The sequence below is a fragment of the Halichoeres trimaculatus genome, unplaced genomic scaffold (assembly GCF_033239565.1).
Source record: "Halichoeres trimaculatus isolate MK-OKI-2021-1 unplaced genomic scaffold, fHalTri1.1 fHalTri1_scaffold_16, whole genome shotgun sequence".
NCBI classification, from domain to species: domain Eukaryota; kingdom Metazoa; phylum Chordata; class Actinopteri; order Labriformes; family Labridae; genus Halichoeres; species Halichoeres trimaculatus.
Genome location: NW_027437194.1, coordinates 20,600,936 through 20,621,567, shown reverse-complemented (window position 1 = coordinate 20,621,567; position 20,632 = coordinate 20,600,936). Strand labels below are relative to the sequence as shown.

Sequence of the window (20,632 nt, the reverse complement as noted above, 5' to 3'; positions counted from 1 at the left end):
GTTATTTATAGATCTTGGTATATGAGGTTGAACGACCAAAATCGGATGTATTTTGGATGTTTGTTTTTAATTAAGGTGTATGTCTAAAAAAAAAATCAACATTAAATCAGAACGTTATTAGAATCACAAAGACATAAAGACACAGAGTGGTTATGTTGCTCAATCAGCTTTATTCAGGAGAAGGGGAGAAAATATTACGGAAGAAAAAACAAATCAGTAAGCTTCTGTCAGAAGCAGCCCTCCATCATTTCATCAGTTCTCTGAAAGATCCTTCATGTCCATCCTACAGTCACTTTGATTTTACATTAAAACTGATTAGTCCAGACACTAACTTATCCAAATAAATAGAATATTTTCTCTTTTTTAGTCAATCTTTGTAATAAATCACAGCCAGTCAGTAACCTCCACACGCCCTGACACTGAGCTAACAGACATACACACACTTCACACTGCCAGAAAACATGGCAGAGCAGCTTTCCCCCCACACACCAGGCAAAAGAATATACAATATGTTACACAGTTACAGTATATACACCACCTCCTTTACAGTGAAGACAATATTTCTCATTCCTATTCTTTAAATCACACATTACATATTTAACAGTTGATTAGAAAGCGTTGGAAGTTATCTTATCCGTATTTTGTTAGCCCTGCAACAACACCAGTAAAATGTTTATCCTATACTTATCTCTTGGTTCAATCGCTCCAGAAGCAAAATAAGGAAGAAATCATTTTGTGGCAGGTTTGGGAAAGTCTAAGAATACAGTGAAGCGAGGATTTACTAAACCAAGAATGGCACCAAATAAACTTTGGTTTCTAGAAAAAGAATTTTCTTTTGCTTTCTGCAATGAAATACTTTAAGTGCCCTCTCCAGGAAAGGAAACATAACTTAAAAATCAGAAGACATCCAAATGAGAGGGAGAAATACCTCAAAAGTAGCAATGAGACTTTTGAATGGTGGTACTTTAAAAAGTACAGCGTCTTTAGGAAAGAAAAGGCATCTTCTATAAATGAATAAATACATTTGAAAATGAAGAAATTTGCAGTGATAGTGCTTCAATTTGAGTTTTTTCTGTTTTAATGCCCAGAAAAAAAAGTTGAATGTTTCTTTTTCCTAAAACATGAACAAAACCTATGATTGGTTTTATCCGTTTTCTCAAATTCTGATTGGTCCCTCACTTTTGGGAATTAATTTACAACTTCTTAAAGTGAGCAATCTCAGTCTACTTTTATTTACACACCTTCCTCCTCCTTCGTTCTCAAAGTGCACACACACCATCACGCTTTCAATTTGTTTGCTTCATTTAGAAACCTCAGACAAAAACAGTGGCTTCATAGGTTTCCAGAAATGTCCAGTTCTGAGGACAGAACGGGAAGCTTTGTACAGTTTTAGTGCAATCATACTCGTATAATCTGATAGAAATCTAAAATAAAAAGAGAATTACGACTGATGAAGAGGGGTTTTGATTTACGCACACACGCACACATGACGGACACATGACGGACACATTCACACAGTCCAGTTGTAAAGGATGTGCGTTTATTCGTCTTTGATATGAGGAGTTGTGATGTAACAGAAATGAGCCGGCTCTTTTCATTAATAGTGTTTCATCTTTAAGAAACTGAAAGACCTCGTGGATTAGATTATGAGATTTCAGCGCTGTACATGTAACTTCCACGAAATCAATATGCTGTGGTTTCTGTAACGCTGAAGGTGAAAACTTGCAGAAATAATGACGCTAAAAATCAAACATGAAGACTGAAGCGTGTTTCTACTTCACTGAGGTCTTCAAAGTGCTTCTCTCTGCTTTAATGACTTTGAATGTAACTTTGCACAGTTTTGCACGTTTGAACACCGACTCGTCTTCAGTGTTCGGAGACTCTACAGACTGACGGTAGTTTACGAAAAGTACCAATGTGACGCACCTGCCTCCATCTTCCCCAAACCGGCAAGATCCCGACCTTCCAACGCTACAGCTTCATTTCGAAGCTTCTCAGCGCACTAAATTTTCTTCACTGACATTCTTTAACACTCTTAACCTCTCTGCACTTTTTCACCATCACTTCCTTAATTTCACAAAGACGCACACGTAATACTCGAGTTATTACATTCAAACGCGATGCTCTTTTTTTGGCATTTGTACAGTGAATTGAGTAAAAAGTGAGATGTACTATAAATTAAAGTTGCACACAAACAGGCTGATATTTTTTCAGCGAGGGGACAGAATATACGACCCCTTTATTGCACTTATGTGTAAGATGGGAGACAAAAAACGGGGACATGAGTGTTGAGAATTGTAGAAGTATCATCAGATTCCTCATAAAGGAACACTGGTGATCTCAGGAGAGCATCATGGACAGAAATGATGAACAAACATAAACAAAACAAGGAAACACGCTCTTTTCTGTGACCATGCTTGTTCTCCCAAAACTTCAAGACGTGCAATGACTCTCACACTCCTCCTGTCGCGCACACACACACCTCACACAACCAGGATCTTGACTTCGTCCTGTTCGTCAGGCCTGTAGAAGAAAGGGATGCAGGGGTTCTCTCCCAGGAATGGAGGTGATCTTTGCGCCCCCTGAGGATTCTGGATCTCTTGGAGGAGCTGCATAATCTGCTCGGCCGTGCCGCCTCCTTCAGGTACCAGGGGCTTGGAGTTCGAGTCAGACTGGGTAGAAAGTGTCTGGGAAGAGGTGGCGTCTAGTCCCTCTGATAGAGGGATGACCTCCATGGCTTCTGCAGTTTGTACAAATAAAAATACAATCAACATCATTGTTTTTTTTTAAGCATTTTATTCTGATCTACGGCGTCAGATCTGTGCCCACCTGTTCCACTGACAGCATTAAGCTCCGGGTGTGTGCGTGCTTTGTGCTCCATGTGAGTGTGATCCTCCCCAACAGGAAGCAGGTCAGGGTTGGCTGTGCCTGCGCCGCCGACAGCTCCTGTGTAGCGACTGTACCAGTCGTTCCTCTCAGCCACCAGCCTCATCACCAGATCCTGCAGGTCTACCAGCTTGGCCTGATGGAGAAGAGGGAGATCAAAGATGATGATACAAATAAACTAGTGCTGTCAGGCGATTAAAAAAAATAATCTAATTAATTACAGGATTTTTAATTAATTAATCTAATTAATCGCATTTTAATCTCAAAATAAAGAATTTGAATACCAGGACATTAAAATTACATCAAAAGACATTAAAAAACATTAAAGAATAAGGTGGGAATTTATACAACACATTTTTTGGTACCCTGAGGCATAAGGAACACATGAAAAAAGTTTTATGGTTCTATCTTTACAAAATCTACACATTCCTGCACATAAGATAAGCTGATCTGATTTTTAGGACGGTTTTTGCTTCTGTCACATTTTTACTCGATGTGGACTCAATTTTCACTGAACTTCTATACTTCTATGAGGTCAGACGGGCTAAAGGCTAAAAACTGTAAGGAACTATGTACAAAACACTTTATTGAAGTCTTGGATCAAAGAAAAGTGAAGTATTTTCAGTTTTACATGCTCTGAACACACAAACTGTTGCTCATTGGTGCAGAGCAGCCCCAAGCTGAAACATGACACCAGGAAGATGGAAGGAAATTTCTAAAGAATTCTTTAGATTTAAATACAGGATATATATCTATCATTCAGGACTTGTTTAATGCAGTAAAGAGTTTAGAATTATCTGTTTTTTACAGAATTGAGCTAGAACAAACGGTTGATTTTCTGCAGATTTTCAAAAAGGACGTGTGAATAAAGAGTTGAGTGAGTTGTGAACTGCAGTCTCACAAAAATGACTCTCGCTTCCCCCGGGTTTAAAGCAGGTTGCTGACTAAGTGTGATACATTCAGGGACCGTCGGAAATTTGAAAATCTGACGAGACCACTTTTTTCAAGTAGGACAAACGGTTTGTAAATGCCTGACATTTGAATATAAGTGCGTCCTTGAACAACCCCGCGGGTTTGGGATCCAGATTAATCTGCGTTAATTTTTATAACACGTTAATTTGCAGTGTAATTAATTAATCTAATTAACGCTTTAAAATGACAGCCCTAAAATAAAAAACAAAATGCTCATTTTCCGATGACAAGGAGTCAGAACTCTACCTTCATCTCCTCTTTGTCCTGAGCAAGCATGCTGATGTACTGCTCCTTCTCCTGGTGCTTCTGCTTCATGATGGCGCGCTGACTCTGGTATAAAGCGATGTACTCTCCTGGAAAGACAAAGGAGGAGAAGTCAGTCTCATGGTAGAGTGTTTTAATTTCTGTTTTGAGAATCTTTCATCTTTGAGTCCCACCTATAGTGTCAGTCTCTCCAGACAGCTGGATGCAGCGATGCTCCAGCTCCTCCACTCTCTCTTTCAGGTCAGCTTTCTCCTGCATGAGGGAGGTGAAACGATGCTGAAGCTTCTCCATGGCAGCTTGCAGTGCTTGGTGAACCTCTACTGGTACTCCTCTGTCTGTGACGACAAAAACATAAGAGCTGGATTAATAAACTAACGGCAAAGCAGAAAACCACACAGAATAAATTCATATAATCTTTTCTTGTCTTTCATCTTCTTCACCTGAGTGCTCATGGCTGTGTTCACAGTGACTGTGTTGGTCCTGAGAGTGATCGTGATCGTGCTGATGGTCATGAACATGTTGGTGGCTCTGGTGTTGGTGCTCGAGGCTGAGAGCCACGGCCGCCTGGTGTCGAGCCGCCATGTGCAGCCGGCGCTCCTCCTCCAGTTGCCTTCTGACTTCATCCTTCTCGGCTTCGAGCTCAGCCAAAGCTCCACGGATGAAATCCTCCTGCAAAGACAGGGTTACATTTGTTGACTCATTTTTATACAATGATTGTTTTTTTAATCTTTATCTCAGCACATTTTTGCAGAAGTAAGATTTCAGGAAACAGCCTTTTACCATTTCCTTCTGGCTCTCAAAGTCTTCTGGGATAACGATGGTAGATGACCTCTTTGGGCTCTCTTGTTGGGTCTGGCTCTCCACTCCATCACCTGAGAGACACAGTGAGGAAAAATAAGAAACATCTTCACAAAACAACATTCCTCAGGTTCTTTTTCAAGTTCTGAAAAAGAAATTCAAAGTCTCTGCCGACTATTTCAGACTCTATTTCTGAAATCAGGGACTTAGCTTGGATCATCCTGGCTTTAAAAACAAACACATTTTATTGAGACACTAGAGAAGAACAAGCATGTCTCAACTTGCTGCAAATGAAAGATTCAAGTCTTTGGTTGAATATAATAAACTGGATGATAAACAGAGGAAACGGTGTGCGTGGGTCTCTTTTTGGTTGTTTACGTTCATCTGTTTTGATAGCTTAACTAGATGTTTTTGAAAAGCCATAACAACTTTTGAACACAGAAAAAAATACCTTGTCAGATTTTTTTTACCTCAAATCACCACAAGGGGCCTGAGACTGTAACACTGACTTTCCAGCAGGTGGCACTAGTGTCCAACTAACCCTTATTTTCTCTATCTGTCTCTGAGGAAGGAAAACTGGAGACCTGCAAGTCTAATAGTTTGGTCACAAGATCTCAGGTCTCTTCCAAGGTTTCATTTCTCTGAAATTTAGTTGTTCGAATTTGTGACTTGTAACTAAATTCACAACTTTTTAAAGGGAGACATGAGAACCAGTGACAAATTTTCAAAGATTTGTTGAATGGATTTTATTAGGAGAAAACCTTAGTATGAATGCTGCAGTGCATGTAAGCTTTTCTTATCCCTCAGGACCTGCGGTGTTGCGTTAAATTGCGTGGCATGTAATGCAGCATGTCAACAAAGTAGCAGGAAAATGATCATGATGGAAGCAACAACAGCTCTCAAGTTGAGCTAAGCTTTGTTCAAAGTGATACTGAGACTAAATGGGAAGGACATCCATTATGACACTAACTTCAACACATTGGTAACCTAAGGAAGTGATCTATCCAAACAAGAAAGAGAAATGTTTAATGAAAATAAAACAAAATCATTCTCATAGTTTTTTAGAGTCTTAATGTCCCGATAATAAGGGCAGCTAACTTTTCTAAACTTTAAAAAAGACTCTCGTAAAGTGATGGAATCAAAACAAGGAACTGATAAAAACCATAATCAATATGCAGAAACAGAACTGGGACCGAAACCCATGAAGTTGAAACAGTACTCATCCGTAGGATCATACAAAATTTGGTTTTGAGAAACAGAAAAAAAAGTGTAGATGTACAAAGACTTAAAAACCATACCTTGGTCTCTGGATGAGTCTAGCGCTGAGCTGTTGAGCAGCTCTTTCACTTCAGCTTTGAGCTGTTCATTGTCTCTGACCAACAGCTCCAGATGCTCCTGTAGGAGGAGACAGAGCCATGAAAACAGTGACTATAAAGATACTTTGCCTGCTTCATGGTGGAAAAGAGAATATCTGAGTGTATTCCAAAGAATCTAAGGGATGCAATAATTTCCTTCAGGTCTCCTCACCTGAGCCTGTTTGAGCTGATTCTGGCTGATCTCTAGTTCCACACGGCCCTGGCTTTCATCGTGCTGTAACCGGTCCATGAGCTGGACCTGCTGCAGGTACTGGTGGTGGAGCTGCTCCCGCTCGGAGGCCAGGGTCTGGTAGCCCGCACAGTACTGCTGCAAATGGGCCACTACCTGGTCTCTCTGCTCCATCAGAGCCTGAGTCTCCTTAGATTTCAGTTCCAGCTGGAGGGAGTGAAGCACAGAGAAACATGAATACTAAGAGGGACTGGAAACAGCTGTGTTGTATTATGGATCTGGAGTTTATCATCATGTTTTGCTCTCTGGGGTTATTCAACACTTAATATTACTCAGGATGATGTGGTGCAGAGTGAAAACAGGACCTGTTATGTGAGATCATACCTGTTCCTTGGCATTGTGAAGGTCCTCTTGCAGTTCACCCATTCTACGAGCCAGCTCCTTTTTCACATGTTGTTCTGACTGGATGGCAGTGGTCAGCTCCATGTTCTCGTTGGTCTGATTAAAGCAGATGGTAACAGGAAGTTAGCCTCAGAAAACAGGGCCACACCCTAAAGATAACTCTTCATGTGAAAGCATTTTAGTGATTTGAAATCAAGATCCTCACCAGTTTGACGAAACCATTCTGGAGCTCAGCCAGCTGGTCCTTCAGTGTACGGTTCTGTGTGAGAGCGCGGCTAATCGTAGCCTTATCAGACTGAACGTCCTCCAACATGCGTCGGCGGTCGTCTGCCTCCTGAACTTGACTCTCCACCTGCCGCTCCAGCTCCCCCAGCCGAGTCTCTTGCTCTGCACACAACCGGCTCAGCTGCTGGTTGTCTCGCAGCTGTGGGAAACATTACAAGGCTGGTTAGAGGAGCTGCAAACCACAGAGAATCAGTCATCTCTGAAGAGAGATGGTGAGAAAACTGGTCTTCAGAGAATAAGGGAGTGAGAGCAGAAGGAGGGATGAAGTGTACCTGTGCCTGATACTGTGCAGTGAGAGCATCTTTCTCCTGTCCAAGAGTACTGAGGGCCTCCTGCAGAGCAAGCTCACTCTCTGATGGCCCAGAGGACTGAGGCGGGGCTTCTTTCTGGACCAGTCTCTCCTGGGACAACAGGGCTGGAGAGAAAATGCACAAGAAAGGTGATGAATTTGTCATTTTTAGAATTTTCTGTGAGCTGCTTCTTTTCCTCTGAAGTTTGCTCTCCCTGAACCTTAAAGCACATTTACTAGGATTTAATTACCAGAACACAAAGGAAGTGAACTCTGTGCCTCCTGCTACGATCAGGTCGTCTCATCAAACAGTTTGTTCACCAAAGGTTGTCCTGCACAGTGAGGCATGAAGTGCTGGAGAGCTTCTTACCTGCAGCATTTTTAAGCTCTACAATGCTGGCCTCCAGTTCCTGGACTCGACTGATGTTTCTGTCTCTTTCCTCTGCGACCAGAGACACCTGACACACAGGGACAGAAAAAAACTTCAGTATCTATTTGGTTTAATCCAAACAAAAATGACCTCCCTCTTTCTGTATTTTGAAATCTATCATGCAAGGTTAAAGCTGAAGCGAGGTGCACCTGTGTTAGCAGCTGTTCTGTTTTGTCCTTCCATACGCGTCCCTCCTCCTGGATCTGCTCTGCATAGACGTCCCTCTCCGTCTGCAGCTTGGCAATCGACTCCATCAACTACAAGATCAAAAAACACAAGAGAAAGAGTTTCAGAAAACTTCTTTTTGATCGAAGATTCACATTTACAAGACTAGCTTTGTGAGAGCTAAAATCTTAAGAATAAGTTCCAAAACACAGCAAACATAACTTCTTACAGCAGAGGCAGAGCCACTAAATATTTTGGCACATATGCAGGTAACCTTAGAGAAAGTTCTCTGAACACAGACCTGGTGATTGTGTGCCTCCAGCTGCTGCTTCTCTTCCATCAGTAACTGGACCTGCTGGCTGGCACTGGAAGGATCTGACTGGTTGGAGTACTGAGAGAAAATAACAAGTGAAAATAGAAGTGATTTAAAGTTAAAACATGAGCACAGCTGCATTTTGATCCTGATCCACCACTGTCAGTCATTGGTACAATCAAGCCGAGTGTCCCTCACCTGTTGCAACATGAGGTCAGCCAGCTCGAGCCTCTTGTGGAGGTCTTCCAGCTCCATCCTCATCGCTACGTTCTCCTCCGTCCTCAGCTTTAACTGCTCAGACAGCTCGGAGGTCTGCTGCTTCGACTCCTCGCTCGAATTGCTGCAAACACACAAACGCAGAGTGTTCTTCTTTGGATCAGCCAGATTTTAAAGTCTTGTTCATACCTGTATGATAGATTCTGAATACCACTAAAGCAATGTTCGATACACTCGATGGACTTACTTTAGTCTTAACACCTCTAGCCTCAAGTTGTCTCTCTCCTTTTCAAACTCCTTGTTGTGCTGGGAAGAAAAGGTTGCATCAAGTCAGTTGATATATTTTTTTAAATCCACTGAACTATGGATGTAGTATAATCCTTTTTTTGCCTGTCTGTACAACATGCACGGTGTTTGTTGTGAATTAAGCATGGTTGTCATAAACACTATAGAGAGCATCACTCCACTGATTCCCTGAGGGAGTGATTAGTGAGACGTTTATTACCTTTTCAAATTGTTTCTGCTGCGATGACACAGAGGACAGAGTTCTCTCCAGCTCCGCCACTCTCTGCTTTGTCGCCTGCAGACGGTTATTCAACTCCTCTGCGTCAGCTGCAAACACATCGTACACAGAGGATCAGACATCAGTACTTACCGCTGAAACGGTGAGGTTGATGCTAAGATAGAAACCGTCAATAAAGTGCAGATGCATCAGGCATCACACACACACCTGATTTTTGCCGTGCAGCCTGTTGTGTGTACTGTAGTGCTGTTTGGAGCTCGGATTTCTCCGATACCAGAATCCCGATGGTCTGGATGTGAACCTTAAAGGAGAAGAGAGAAAAGTGTTTTCTTTTTTCATTTTTGTCTTTATTTAGAATTATTTATACTACTGCAGCAAAACACTCATATCCAGTGAGATGCTTTAACAATCTCATCCATGTTTCTTCCTCACCTAATTTTTCACAACATCATTATACAATAAATAAAGCAAATAACAGAGCATCAAAAAAATATTAGTAAACAACCGTAAACAGAAGAATGGAATTTACGGGAAATATAGGTTTTCTACTTCCTAAAAATTTCCCCAACCCTGGTCCCTGTGAGCCTTTTTGGAAAAGTAATTCTTTCCTTTACAAAGATTTTATGAATTGTATCACAACACTCCTTAATGGACTGGGTCCCTGGCTTAGTCATTTCTTTATAATGGCTTTTCTAGCAGCTGCTCTCAGTGTAAATTGTGGGTAATAATATCTCTGCTTGAATGTTTGTGGTTGTCTTAAGAGTAAAAAAAAAGGTTCATCCCAGTTGTAGGGAATTTTTGTCGCAAACACGATCTCCAATTCTGAAAAATCTTACAGGGAAAAAGGGTAAAGTATGCAACCAAAAAGAACTTTATCAAATGCTCTCCAGGAAGTTGCTTGAGATCCTTAATTGAAGTTCAAAATATTTGGTCCAGAATTGACAGTATTTCTAATTTTTGTGTAATATGCACTAGTGCTGTCAGACGATTAAAAAAATTAATTTAATTAATTACAGGATTTGTAATTAATTGATCGCATTTTAGTCTCATATATGCTTGAGGTCCATAAATAAAGAATTTGAATTCTAGGAAATTAAAAAATTGTGGAACATGACTACTCAAATGAATACACGAAGAAGAGAAGATTTGTAAATTCACTTTTTTTTTAACTGGCCAATATTAAAATGTCCATGTTTGCTGTCAGTGACGTCTATAGAGGTAGGCAGGATCTGGCAGAGCTTGCCAATCAAAATCATGCTCATAAACTACTGTGGGTGAGAGCAGTGTGCTCTTTAAATGAGAGGTCAGCATGGATATGAGGAGTAATGTGAGATGACAGAGGCATAACTTTTCTGCAAGTCAGAAAAGTTCAGGCAGCTCATGCTTGAACTGAGGATGTGTCGCGGTAGTTCAGAGAGAAAGAGCAGAGGGATAGTGAGAAAAGACGACGGAGAGGATCAAAGGATGGAGCAGGATGAAAAAAGTATTTTTTGTCTTTTTTTTTAAATCAAAAACAGGAAGAGAGTCCACTCTTCTTAGGTAGTTTTGGTGTTTACAATGTCATAGAAAACAATATTATTTGGGTCTTGCAAGACCGTTTAAGATGCTCTGAAAATGGCTGGCAGCCAATGAGATAATCGCGTTAATTTTCATATCGCATAAATTTGCAGTGTAATTAATCAAATTAATGCATTAAAATGGCATCCCTATTTTCACCCCATTTTCACACGACAAAATAGTTTTCTAATTTAACAGCCAACCCTGACTGTATCAGCAAGGTGGATGACACCATAAACTCTGACACTTTAAAGCGATACATTGTTACTTTTTTAATCAGTTTTATTTTGAAATGAAACTCTTCTGGGATTGTCTAAGCAGCACCACTTGAACTTTTTATGAATGTGTTTGGTTACGCATGAGTTACCTGTAACTGCTCCCGCATAGCTCCCTGCTCCTTTGAAAACCTCTGTTCAAATTCCTTGCGCTCCTAAGGGGGGAAACAAATGCCAAAGATTATAACCATCAAAAATCAGCAGACTGGAAAAACAGAGACAACAATGAAAAGACAGCTGAGCAGATATGGCAGACAGAGAGATCACCTTTTGAAGCTGATCTGAGAGCCCCTGAGATTGCTGAACCTGCAAAAACAAAGATGACATACTGTTAAATTCACCAAAACAGCATCATGGCAGAGGTATGCAAGTTCAGGTCTTTAAAACATAACTTCTGCATTCAAGACAGAGCAGTGATAGCAGAAAGACACTGGATCACAGCTATGCTCATTGAGAGCCTCAGTTTATGCTGTTATTGTGGTGATGTTTAGGAAAGAGCCTCACATCAAACACATATCATCTCATTATTACATCTCTGGAGTCAATTGAACCTCATGATGTTCTAATACTTGAATAAAAAATATGTTAGTCAACTGAAATGACAGGTGAATTTTGTGAAAACCATGCATAACTCTATCTAGTTGCCATAAGATGACATGCAGAATGTAAACAGCACATGCACTTGTTTAACACTGATGTAGCTGTAGTGGGATGGCATAAAAAGATGCTGCCACACACACACACAAACACACACACACACACAATTCTGCACACAAACACAGCTTCTTACCAGCTGGTCTAGCTTGGTAGTGAGCTGAGAGTTTGTTAGGTTGCTGGACTCCAGGGCGGCTGCCAGCTCCTGGTTCCGACTCTATCACGTGCACACATGCATCAGGGAAAGAACAAATGAAAAAAAAGAAACAAAATCAAAAGAGAGGGATAAAGTGCAGTGGCAACAAAAAAAAATGCAGGGGGAGGAGAAAAATTCAAATGTGAATCATCAACATGGAGGCAAATAATAAAACTTTGACAAGTGGCACAAAATGTGTGAAGCAGATAATTAGAACACATGATGGTTGTTGAAATGATTAATGCAGCCAGCTGAAGTCGCTGAGAGAGCCTTTGTGGCTCCAAATTATAAAAGCAGTCTGAAATTATGGTCAGTGACAAAACATTACGTGGAGCACGTGTTTTTTGTTCTTAATATAACACTGCTGTCTCTCAAATGTGTTTATAGTTTGATTACACTCTTACCTCCAGTTCCCTCTCACTGACAGAAGGTGCACCATCTCCGTTCACATAAGCAGCAGATGTCTGAAATGACACAGACGCATGTTAATGCACTTTGAACAGGAGAATCTTCAGTGTTTCAGTTAATTCAGTTTAATTCAGTTCGACAATTTCAACCATTTTCATTCTATTTCTGTTGAAAAGCAAAAGAAAATTACGCATTTGCTCAAAAAAAATGACCTCTTAGTGAGCTTGAATCTGAACTTTGCCTTGCAGATGGACAATATGTGTGGCCAGCATTTTTAAACCTGCAGGTCTCAAGCAAGTGGGGCCTTAAAATAGCCCTTCAAAAGTTATCAAAAAGTAAGGCCCCGAACTGCAACACCAGTTTCAAAAAAAGTTAAGATGTTTTATAAAATTTTAAAAGAAACCGACATGAAATCATTTAAACCCTTTCTAACTGAAAATGAAGCAAATGCAACTTATTATATCAAACGTTTAAACTCGAAATTGCACGGCTCAATAGCAGGTGTGTATGCCTTCAGTAAAACGTTTGTGCAAGTGTTGTCCCATTCTCGCCTGATAAAGGATTTCAGTTCCTCAAAGTTCGAGTCTCATTGGCTCCTTCTTTACATGGTACAGTTCGAACCTACATTTGGTTGCAGCGACAAACTTTTGAGCTGCCCTAAATCAACAGTTTATAGATGACTACCAAAACACTTTTTATGTTTCTGTAATGGTTTGTCCTGCAGGATGTGCAAGCTCTTTATTCAAAATGATACACTTAATTCTAAAATATAATAATGGCTGTTATCCATGAATCCAAAAATGTACTTTTTGAAAAGAAAAAAAAAGGAAAAACAAAGTTAAGCACAACAATAGTTTTTATTTAAAAGTTTACAGTTATGTTTTCTCGGCGAATTCCAGTTTTCTGGCTCAAATTTGGGGAAAAAAAACACCTAAAAATCAGTTGAAAATGGGGAAGCGAAGGAAAATCTCTGAAAAACAAAAAGAAAGATTCCAAGCCGTTCATGAAACTAGGTGGTTTTCTCATTTTTATGACAGATGTACTCATACATTTGATTAAGCCCTGTGAAAAAGTGACATTGGTGGAGAAACGTTCCTTCACATGCTTTTAGTTTGTTTTACACAACATTTCTTTGAGTTTTTGGGGTTTTGTTTTCTCTATCTCTACATTTTTTTAATTGCTTGTATTAAGATTGAAATACGTGTGTATTTTCCATAAAATATCAACATGTTTCAGTTTTCATTCTTAATATTTTGTCCTTGCTGGTTTTTGATAAAATCTGAAAGTTTAAAATATTTAATAATTATCAAAATTCTTAACAATATGAGTATTGATTACATTTTGGTTGTATGGTGCTTATATGACACTAATTGTATTTCTTTTTAATCTGATTTTAAGGTTAAGGCAATAACAGATTAAATGTATCAGCCTGCTTCGGTGCACCAGTTGATGCTGCCAGCGAGCTTTAGGCCACTAGGAACAACTGGCAAATTTGAAAATGCTTCCAGTGCATTCCTGCCAAGAATAGACGCCACACACCCTCAGTGAGAGTGCGCATCAGTAGCAGTGTGTTATTGTAAAAAGCTATCTGACAAAACACGTGTGTGTGTGTGTGTGTGTGTGTGTGTGTGTGTGTGTGTGTGTGTGTGTGTGTGTGTGTGTGTGTGTGTGTGTGTGTGAGGGGGAGAGAGTGAGAGACAGGATGACAGACTGATTTAAAGTCACCTCAGAGACGAGGCCGTTCAGCTGCTGTGAGAGCTGTCGCAGGCTTTCTGTGGAAGACAATGGTCTGCAGAAAACACAAAAATGATCATTACACAGGAAATCATTGACCTTCCCACACTGATATTAAATGGCAAACACAACATTAGTATTTCCTTCTTTACTTATGGCGTTAGTTTTATTGTAAATGCCAGTTAATGGTGGTACAAATACTTCATGAATCTCTAATTTTTAAACATGAAATATTCAAATGTCAAAAAAAAAAAGTTTAATAGAGAGCAAAGAATGGAGTAACCTGCCTGCTTTCCTCTGCTAAACTTTCGTTGCCATTGGTATCAGGATAATCCTACAGAGGGAGAGAAAACCAAAAGAAAAAACTGTAAGAAAAAACACCGCAAAACTGTCTGATAAAAACTATTAGAGGAACAAAAATGAACGTCACTAGCAAACACTCATAACGCTGAGTTTTTAAAATCGTAGCTGACTTAAGAGACAAACAGACACACACACCTGCAGGTCAGTGCTGTGACCGGCAGACTCAGAGTTAGTAGCAGTGTTAGCGCTAGCAGGGTTAGACACAGGTGAGTCGCGACCGCGCTCAGCAGACAGGTCCTCCAGTTGCTGGGTATCTGAGGACACCATGACTTCCATGTCGGCAAACGTCTGCGGTGACACACACACAGAAAAGGCACACACTGGTTTAATGCGCAGAGGAGCAGTTACGATGAAGGCGTATGAACTTAGTGGGCGTACATGCATGGAGAAAAGTGATAACTGTGAAACAGATTTATGCTGCAACATAGTGGAGTCAATTTTATCATTTAGATGTCACATAATGGCATAATTTAAACAGAAATGGACTTGTTATTTGTTTCCCTGATACTCAAGCTAACCATGGGCCTCTAAGTAACACTTAAAGAATGACAGGACTCACACTGTGCTCAACAAAAGCTATTATAAACTTCAACAACTAACAAGTAACTCTTTTGACTTGGTTTAGAGGTCTGCACTTCCTCATGTGGCATGTGTAAGACATTTGAAATAATATTGTTACTAGGGATGCACTGATATGAAAATTTTAGAGGATACCGATAACCAATATTAATACTAATGGCCGTTAACCAATATTTAGCGATATCAATATTGGAAAAAAAAAACATAAACCAAAAAAAAAAACAACCTGATGATGTGTTGAGGTAGTTCAGTGAGAAAGAGTGGTGGGATCGTGAGAAAAGACGACCAAAGACAAGGAGAGGATCAAAGGACGGAGTGTCCAGAGGACCCACTCTTCCTAGGTAGTTTTGGTGTTTATACAGTCGTACAAAACAATATTAAAAGATTCTTCAAGGGTCTTGAAAGATTGTCCAAGATGCTCTGAAAATGGCCGGCAGCTAAAGAGTGAATATCAGCCCACTCTTACATATCGGCCAATATATTAAAAAAACGACCAACATCGGCGGATACATATTGATATCAATATATCGTGCATCCCTAGTTATTCCAACACTTTTAAGAGTGCAAGCTAACAAGACAGAAAAAAAAGAAAAGTAGGGATGGGTACCAAACTAGGTACTTTTATAGGTACCGACTGAATTCTGTCAAAAGTACCGGGTACCGATTCACTTAAAACCAAAAGGTACCATGTTTAGGTACCTGAACACATCCTTGTGACTGTGAGGGAGAGGAAGAGTAGGCGATTTTCCATGCTGGACATGAACACAGCATTGCAGAGTTATATATTGAAGGATAAATATGTGTAATTGAAAAAAAATCTATTTTATTATCAAACAAATTGATATTTTTTACCACATAGACACAAAAAAGTACCGAAAATTTGTATCTTTGAGCACTGGTACCGGATTGCCAGGTACCGGGTACTGTTACCATATCATTTCAAATGTGAAAGGTACCCATCCCTAAAGAAAAGTAGCACTGAGAAAAAAAAACCCAGATACATCACAGAATGTATTGTTCTTGAACAGCATGCCTGTACAATGCACCAGAGCTTATTTACAGTCACCAGCCACTTGATGAGGAACACCTGTTCAACTGCTCGTTAACCCAGATATCTGATCAGCCAATCACTCCATATATGTAAATGCACCACGACTCAGTGCTTTTGATACTATCGTGTCAATATGGAGCAAAATCTCTGAGGAATGTTTCCAGCACCTTGGTGAATGTATGCTACGAAGGATTTAGGCAGCTCTGAAGGCAAAAGGGGGCCCAATGTGGTACTAGCAAGGTGTAGCTAATAAAGTGGCTGGTGAGTGTATAACAACAATGCAACTTAACGTGAATACACAGCTCTACAAAACTGAAAATAAACAAAGGATAATGGGCAGACAAAACTTTGATCAACACAAAAAACAAAAGGGGTAACCTTCATTTATGATAGCCATCAATGCACTCTGACTAAGCTTCCTAGTGTCTGTTACTACAAGGTGTCTGCATTTAACCCAAGAGAGTGGATTAGACTGGGAAAGCAAGGTGAAATATTTAATATCACATGAGGAAAAGATTTCTACGGCAGAGGGATGCAGAGACGGGGAAAAAAGGCAGGAAAGAAAGACAGAGAGACAGACAGACAGAGGCTCACCTGACTGTTGCCATAAGGAGGGGGAACTACTCCATTGCTTTGAGTAAAAGCTTTCAAAATATGGTCAAACTACAGGAAAGTGGACACAAGGAGGAAGATGAAAGAGGGGTGAAAAATGTAGAGTGCTACAGAGGAAGGGAACAGGCACAAAGAATTAGCTAGGAGAAGATGTTTTAGAACAAAGAGGTTTAGAAAACATCCCTCAAATTAAAACAAGAGCTAGGGCAAGCTGTGTGTTTTTAATGTTACATTTTAATCCCTGATTCCCAATCCCAGGATGTCTCAGCTTCTTCAGCAATTAGCCCCACAAAAATTAACAAAATGACCTTGTCCACATCTCTCCCTGAAATATCATGTGCCAGGTCAATAATTCTTTGGCCTCTTTTTGACCTTACTGTATTTCTTCAAAGTAGGAAATTTGTTTTGGTGTGAGGAAAGGGAATTATTTATAACACATGATAAGTAACATCATGCTTGTTTACATCTGCAGAATGTCCAGGACATCGCACATGATACATATTGTTTTTAACTCGTCCTCATCAGACCACATGACTCAATGCAGACTTTGCCAATGACAACAAAACAAATCAAACACCCCTGGAAAACAAATACATTAGAATAACCACAAAGACTAGGGTGTAGACTTTCCTACTCTGGCAGCTTGGATTCCTATCAGGCTTAGAAAACTTCTGACTGGCACTGTCTGAGGAAAACTGACCTGAGAGTCAGGAACTCTGTTTGAAGCTGTGAGTCACATGCCTCACTGTGTGCCCCCCATTTACACTCTCTATTTGTCTTGTAGAGCTTTAAACACTTTATTCTAAAAGGCAGCAAATGCTGCAAGAATATTTAGGAAGTGTTGAATAAAAACTGAGCAAATAAGGAGTGTCAAAATTAAAAACAAATGAAAACTTATAATTTAAGGTTTAGATAAGCCTAATTTCCGCATTCTACATCTTTTGAGATCTATTCCCTGTCCCTCTGATTATAATCATTTAACTACTATGACTCACATGTTAAGCATGAAAAAAATGTTCCTGTGCATCTGTGCACATTCTCACCTGTCAATCAGAGCAACATAAATAAACAAACAAGGAGTTATTTATTCAGATTAGATAGATGGAATGCTGCAGATTGAGAACAAGTTGGTTTTACATGTTCTGCCTTACAATTTGAAAAAAGATGCCCCAAAAAAGTGAGCTAACAATGCTCAACAGATCAGAAATGTTTCCTCAAGGGAAGATTAAACACAAAGTGCTCAAAAAACTTACTGCACACAACAAATTGTATACAATTTCTTCAAGTGCATTATATCCTTAGAAAACAACCATCACTGATATGTTCAATGCACTGAAATCACCTAGAACATATAAAATCCAATGTGGTTTTCACTAAGAAGGAGGAAAATGTTTTTAAATTTTGTGGTTATCCAGTTAGATTATTATTTGTAAGCATGCATTATTTTCTCCCTCAGACAATAAGACAATAATTGATAATGTTGCTGATGTTAAAATATATTTTTCAGGTTTCACAAAAGGTTTGAAAGAGCACATAGCACTTGAAAAGGATGCTAACTGACAAACAAGTACACCATAACAAGTTGGCTGATAAACAGAGGAGCTGACTTACGTTGACTGGAGAGTTTCTGTCCGTTGAAGGTGCATCATTTTGATTCGGTCCCTTCACCTTCCTCTTCTTCTTCGCCCCTGCTCCACCTCCTCCTCCCTTCTCTCCTCCCACACTTGAAGGGGAGCTCTTCTGCTGAAACTCCTTCAGCTGAGCAGCACACACATAAAAAGGAAACAAGAGGAAACAAAAGGAAACAAGAGACATAAGGACGTGTACAGGTGGCTTTTAACTGACAAGACACTCCTTTGTTCTCTTTTCAAATGCAGAACAATCTGTTTCCTGAATTCATGCCAACCCTCCAAGAGGATGTTCAGATGTGTTCTCAATCTTTTTATCTCTTAAATTTCTAGACGTGGATTTTAAAACTGAAGTTTGAATGAAGTGTTTTCATCCTCTGTCAACACACCAGCTTCGATGTAAAGCCCCTTGTAACTATTTATTGACTGTTCCTTTAACTTGTTTGCTCAATGGCTGACTCTTCTAAACCAAACAAGATGAGGTTGATACTTTGCTGCATACTATGATTATCTGAGCATAGGTAAGATCTCTGTTTTGGCATGCAGCCCATGGCAGGAAGGGTACCAAAGGCAACCAAAAGGGGGCTGACATCCCGTGAGCATTTTGAATTCTGGTTGAATATTTTATGTCATACATGTCATAATTCTCCGGAATACGGCTCTTCAACTCGCAGGGATGCTGACGAGACATTTCTTGAAGCCTACATCTCACAGCAGATAAGGCCATTTTTTTCTGACCAGCCTAACACCACACCTAGCCACATCTCACAGCAGGACAGACACAGAGAAAGAGGGGTGTCAGCTGTCAAAACAGTCCCAGTCATCCCACAAAGCTAACTATGCTGCAAAGCTAGCCTCGTATTTGTTTTCAATTTCTGTCAGCTGAGCATTTTAATAACTTATTGAAACATCCTGCAGACAAGGAAGCAAGCTGCCCGAGCTCTGTATGACATTCCTTATACTCACACACAGCCAACTATTCATTAGGGAGCAAACCTGCTAACGTTACCTTAGCTAAGTTAGCACGTTAAGGTTTGCTACGATATTTAACGTTAATCAAAAAGTCATGTAAAACCACTTGGCAGAGAAGACAGTTAAGTCAATCCCTGACTAAAGCAACTGCGTTGGGGTGTGGTGAATATCTCAGTGAAGTAAAAATAGTCAACATGATCTTGGAAAGTTAACTTGCTATCAGTACAGGCCCCGAGCACGCACCGGTCTCTCCTGCCCACTCAGGCCGCTATAGGAGCGAATGAGACAGGGTAAGCGACAGCGCAGAGGTCGGACGACGTGTAATGACAACACCCCTCTTCCGTTAAGAAAGTGGGATAAACGAAAAAGAAACAGCAGCAACAAAAAGCCGCAAAGAAGACAACGGCAAGTGCTCTCGGTGTTTGCAAATCAAGGAAGTTGTGAAATACTTTACCTTTTTCTTAGCTGCAGCGAGTTTAATTTGCCTGCTCTGGTCGGCCATACTGCTGCTCTGGTCAACGGACCGAACCACGTCATCAGTTTGGTGTCTGTAGGTGTACGTGCTGATAGGGGGCGCAAGGTGCAGCCTGTAGACAGATTGTGCTGGGACCCTTAAAAAAACAGAAACTTCAGACTGCTTCACTGCAATGCATTTTTTTGTGGTTGATAAATTTTGCTGCAGCTCGTTTGCTTCTCAAATGAAAATCAAGGTGTCATCCAAACCTTTATCCTGAGACCTTAAACCTAAATCTGGGACTTCATCGCCTATCTTTCCAATGACTGGTTGCTGATATATTTGTTTTATGGCCACTCTGAATTGGCAGCACCAAATGTTATGAATTAAGAGATTACCCCAAAAATTAAGGCCTGAGTTTCCTTGTTGAAGCGACCTCTGTGGATCACCTGACTGCAAATCATGGGTTACTCCAAAGACCATGTGATGTTGTAGATGATGTTGAGACTGAGATTTAGGGTTTTTTTTGACAGTGCTTTGATTTAAGGAATTAAATTTCATTATCTGATGAATAAATTCCATAAGTAATCTTCTGTTTCTATTTCAACCCCACATTTACCAACCCATTGCCTTTAATTGCTCACTTTGTTTTCAATTGGTTGTTTTCGATATGACACCCAGAGGTGGAAGCAAAAAGTATGACAATTGTTCCATATTTTAAGGAAACAAATATTCCAAGACTCCATTTTTGTTCATTAAGAATTTGCAAGAAAACAGTAGATCTGATAAATCAACAAATGCTAGATGTGAAATCCAAGGACATATACAAAGGGATGGTAGGGGGCCCTCTTTTGATCTGATTAGCCACCCTGAGTGCCACCCCAAGTTCCTTTACTATGACTGGCTACTTTCTGTCAGAGGTGGGACTCCTGCCAACTATTCTGACTGTGTTGCAACCTTTGACTATATGGCCCTTCGTTTTGGCCCACTGTGAATCAAACATACTACCTTGACATATTGCCACGGTGGAGTGCAGGATTTTACACAGGCAGTCGCTCTGG

The 20,632-nt window shown here is 40.2% G+C and overlaps 1 protein-coding gene across 5 annotated transcripts; it reads right to left on the bottom strand.

The window, feature by feature from the left end:
• Positions 1-1,494: 1,494 nt before the first annotated feature.
• golga2 (golgin A2) lies at positions 1,495-19,692 on the bottom strand. 5 transcript variants are annotated; one of them, XM_074690158.1, is made up of 28 exons: positions 19,572-19,692; positions 18,129-18,275; positions 16,500-16,568; positions 14,411-14,563; positions 14,200-14,246; positions 13,904-13,967; positions 12,175-12,234; positions 11,711-11,791; positions 11,188-11,226; positions 11,013-11,075; positions 9,296-9,389; positions 9,071-9,177; positions 8,813-8,871; positions 8,548-8,689; positions 8,338-8,427; positions 8,021-8,128; positions 7,812-7,899; positions 7,425-7,567; positions 7,073-7,291; positions 6,850-6,963; positions 6,448-6,672; positions 6,219-6,315; positions 4,903-4,994; positions 4,563-4,791; positions 4,296-4,457; positions 4,105-4,211; positions 2,830-3,022; positions 1,495-2,740 (listed from the first exon to the last, which is right to left on the bottom strand). In XM_074690158.1, the coding sequence occupies exons 1-28, from the start codon at positions 19,617-19,619 to the stop codon at positions 2,484-2,486; spliced, it is 3,297 nt and encodes a 1,098-aa protein (XP_074546259.1). In that variant the 5' UTR covers positions 19,620-19,692; the 3' UTR covers positions 1,495-2,483. The 5 variants fall into 5 exon arrangements, with proteins under 5 accessions (XP_074546259.1, XP_074546261.1, XP_074546263.1 ...); XM_074690160.1 differs by lacking the exon at positions 11,711-11,791; XM_074690162.1 differs by lacking the exon at positions 14,411-14,563.
• Between the last annotated feature and the right edge of the window lie 940 nt (positions 19,693-20,632).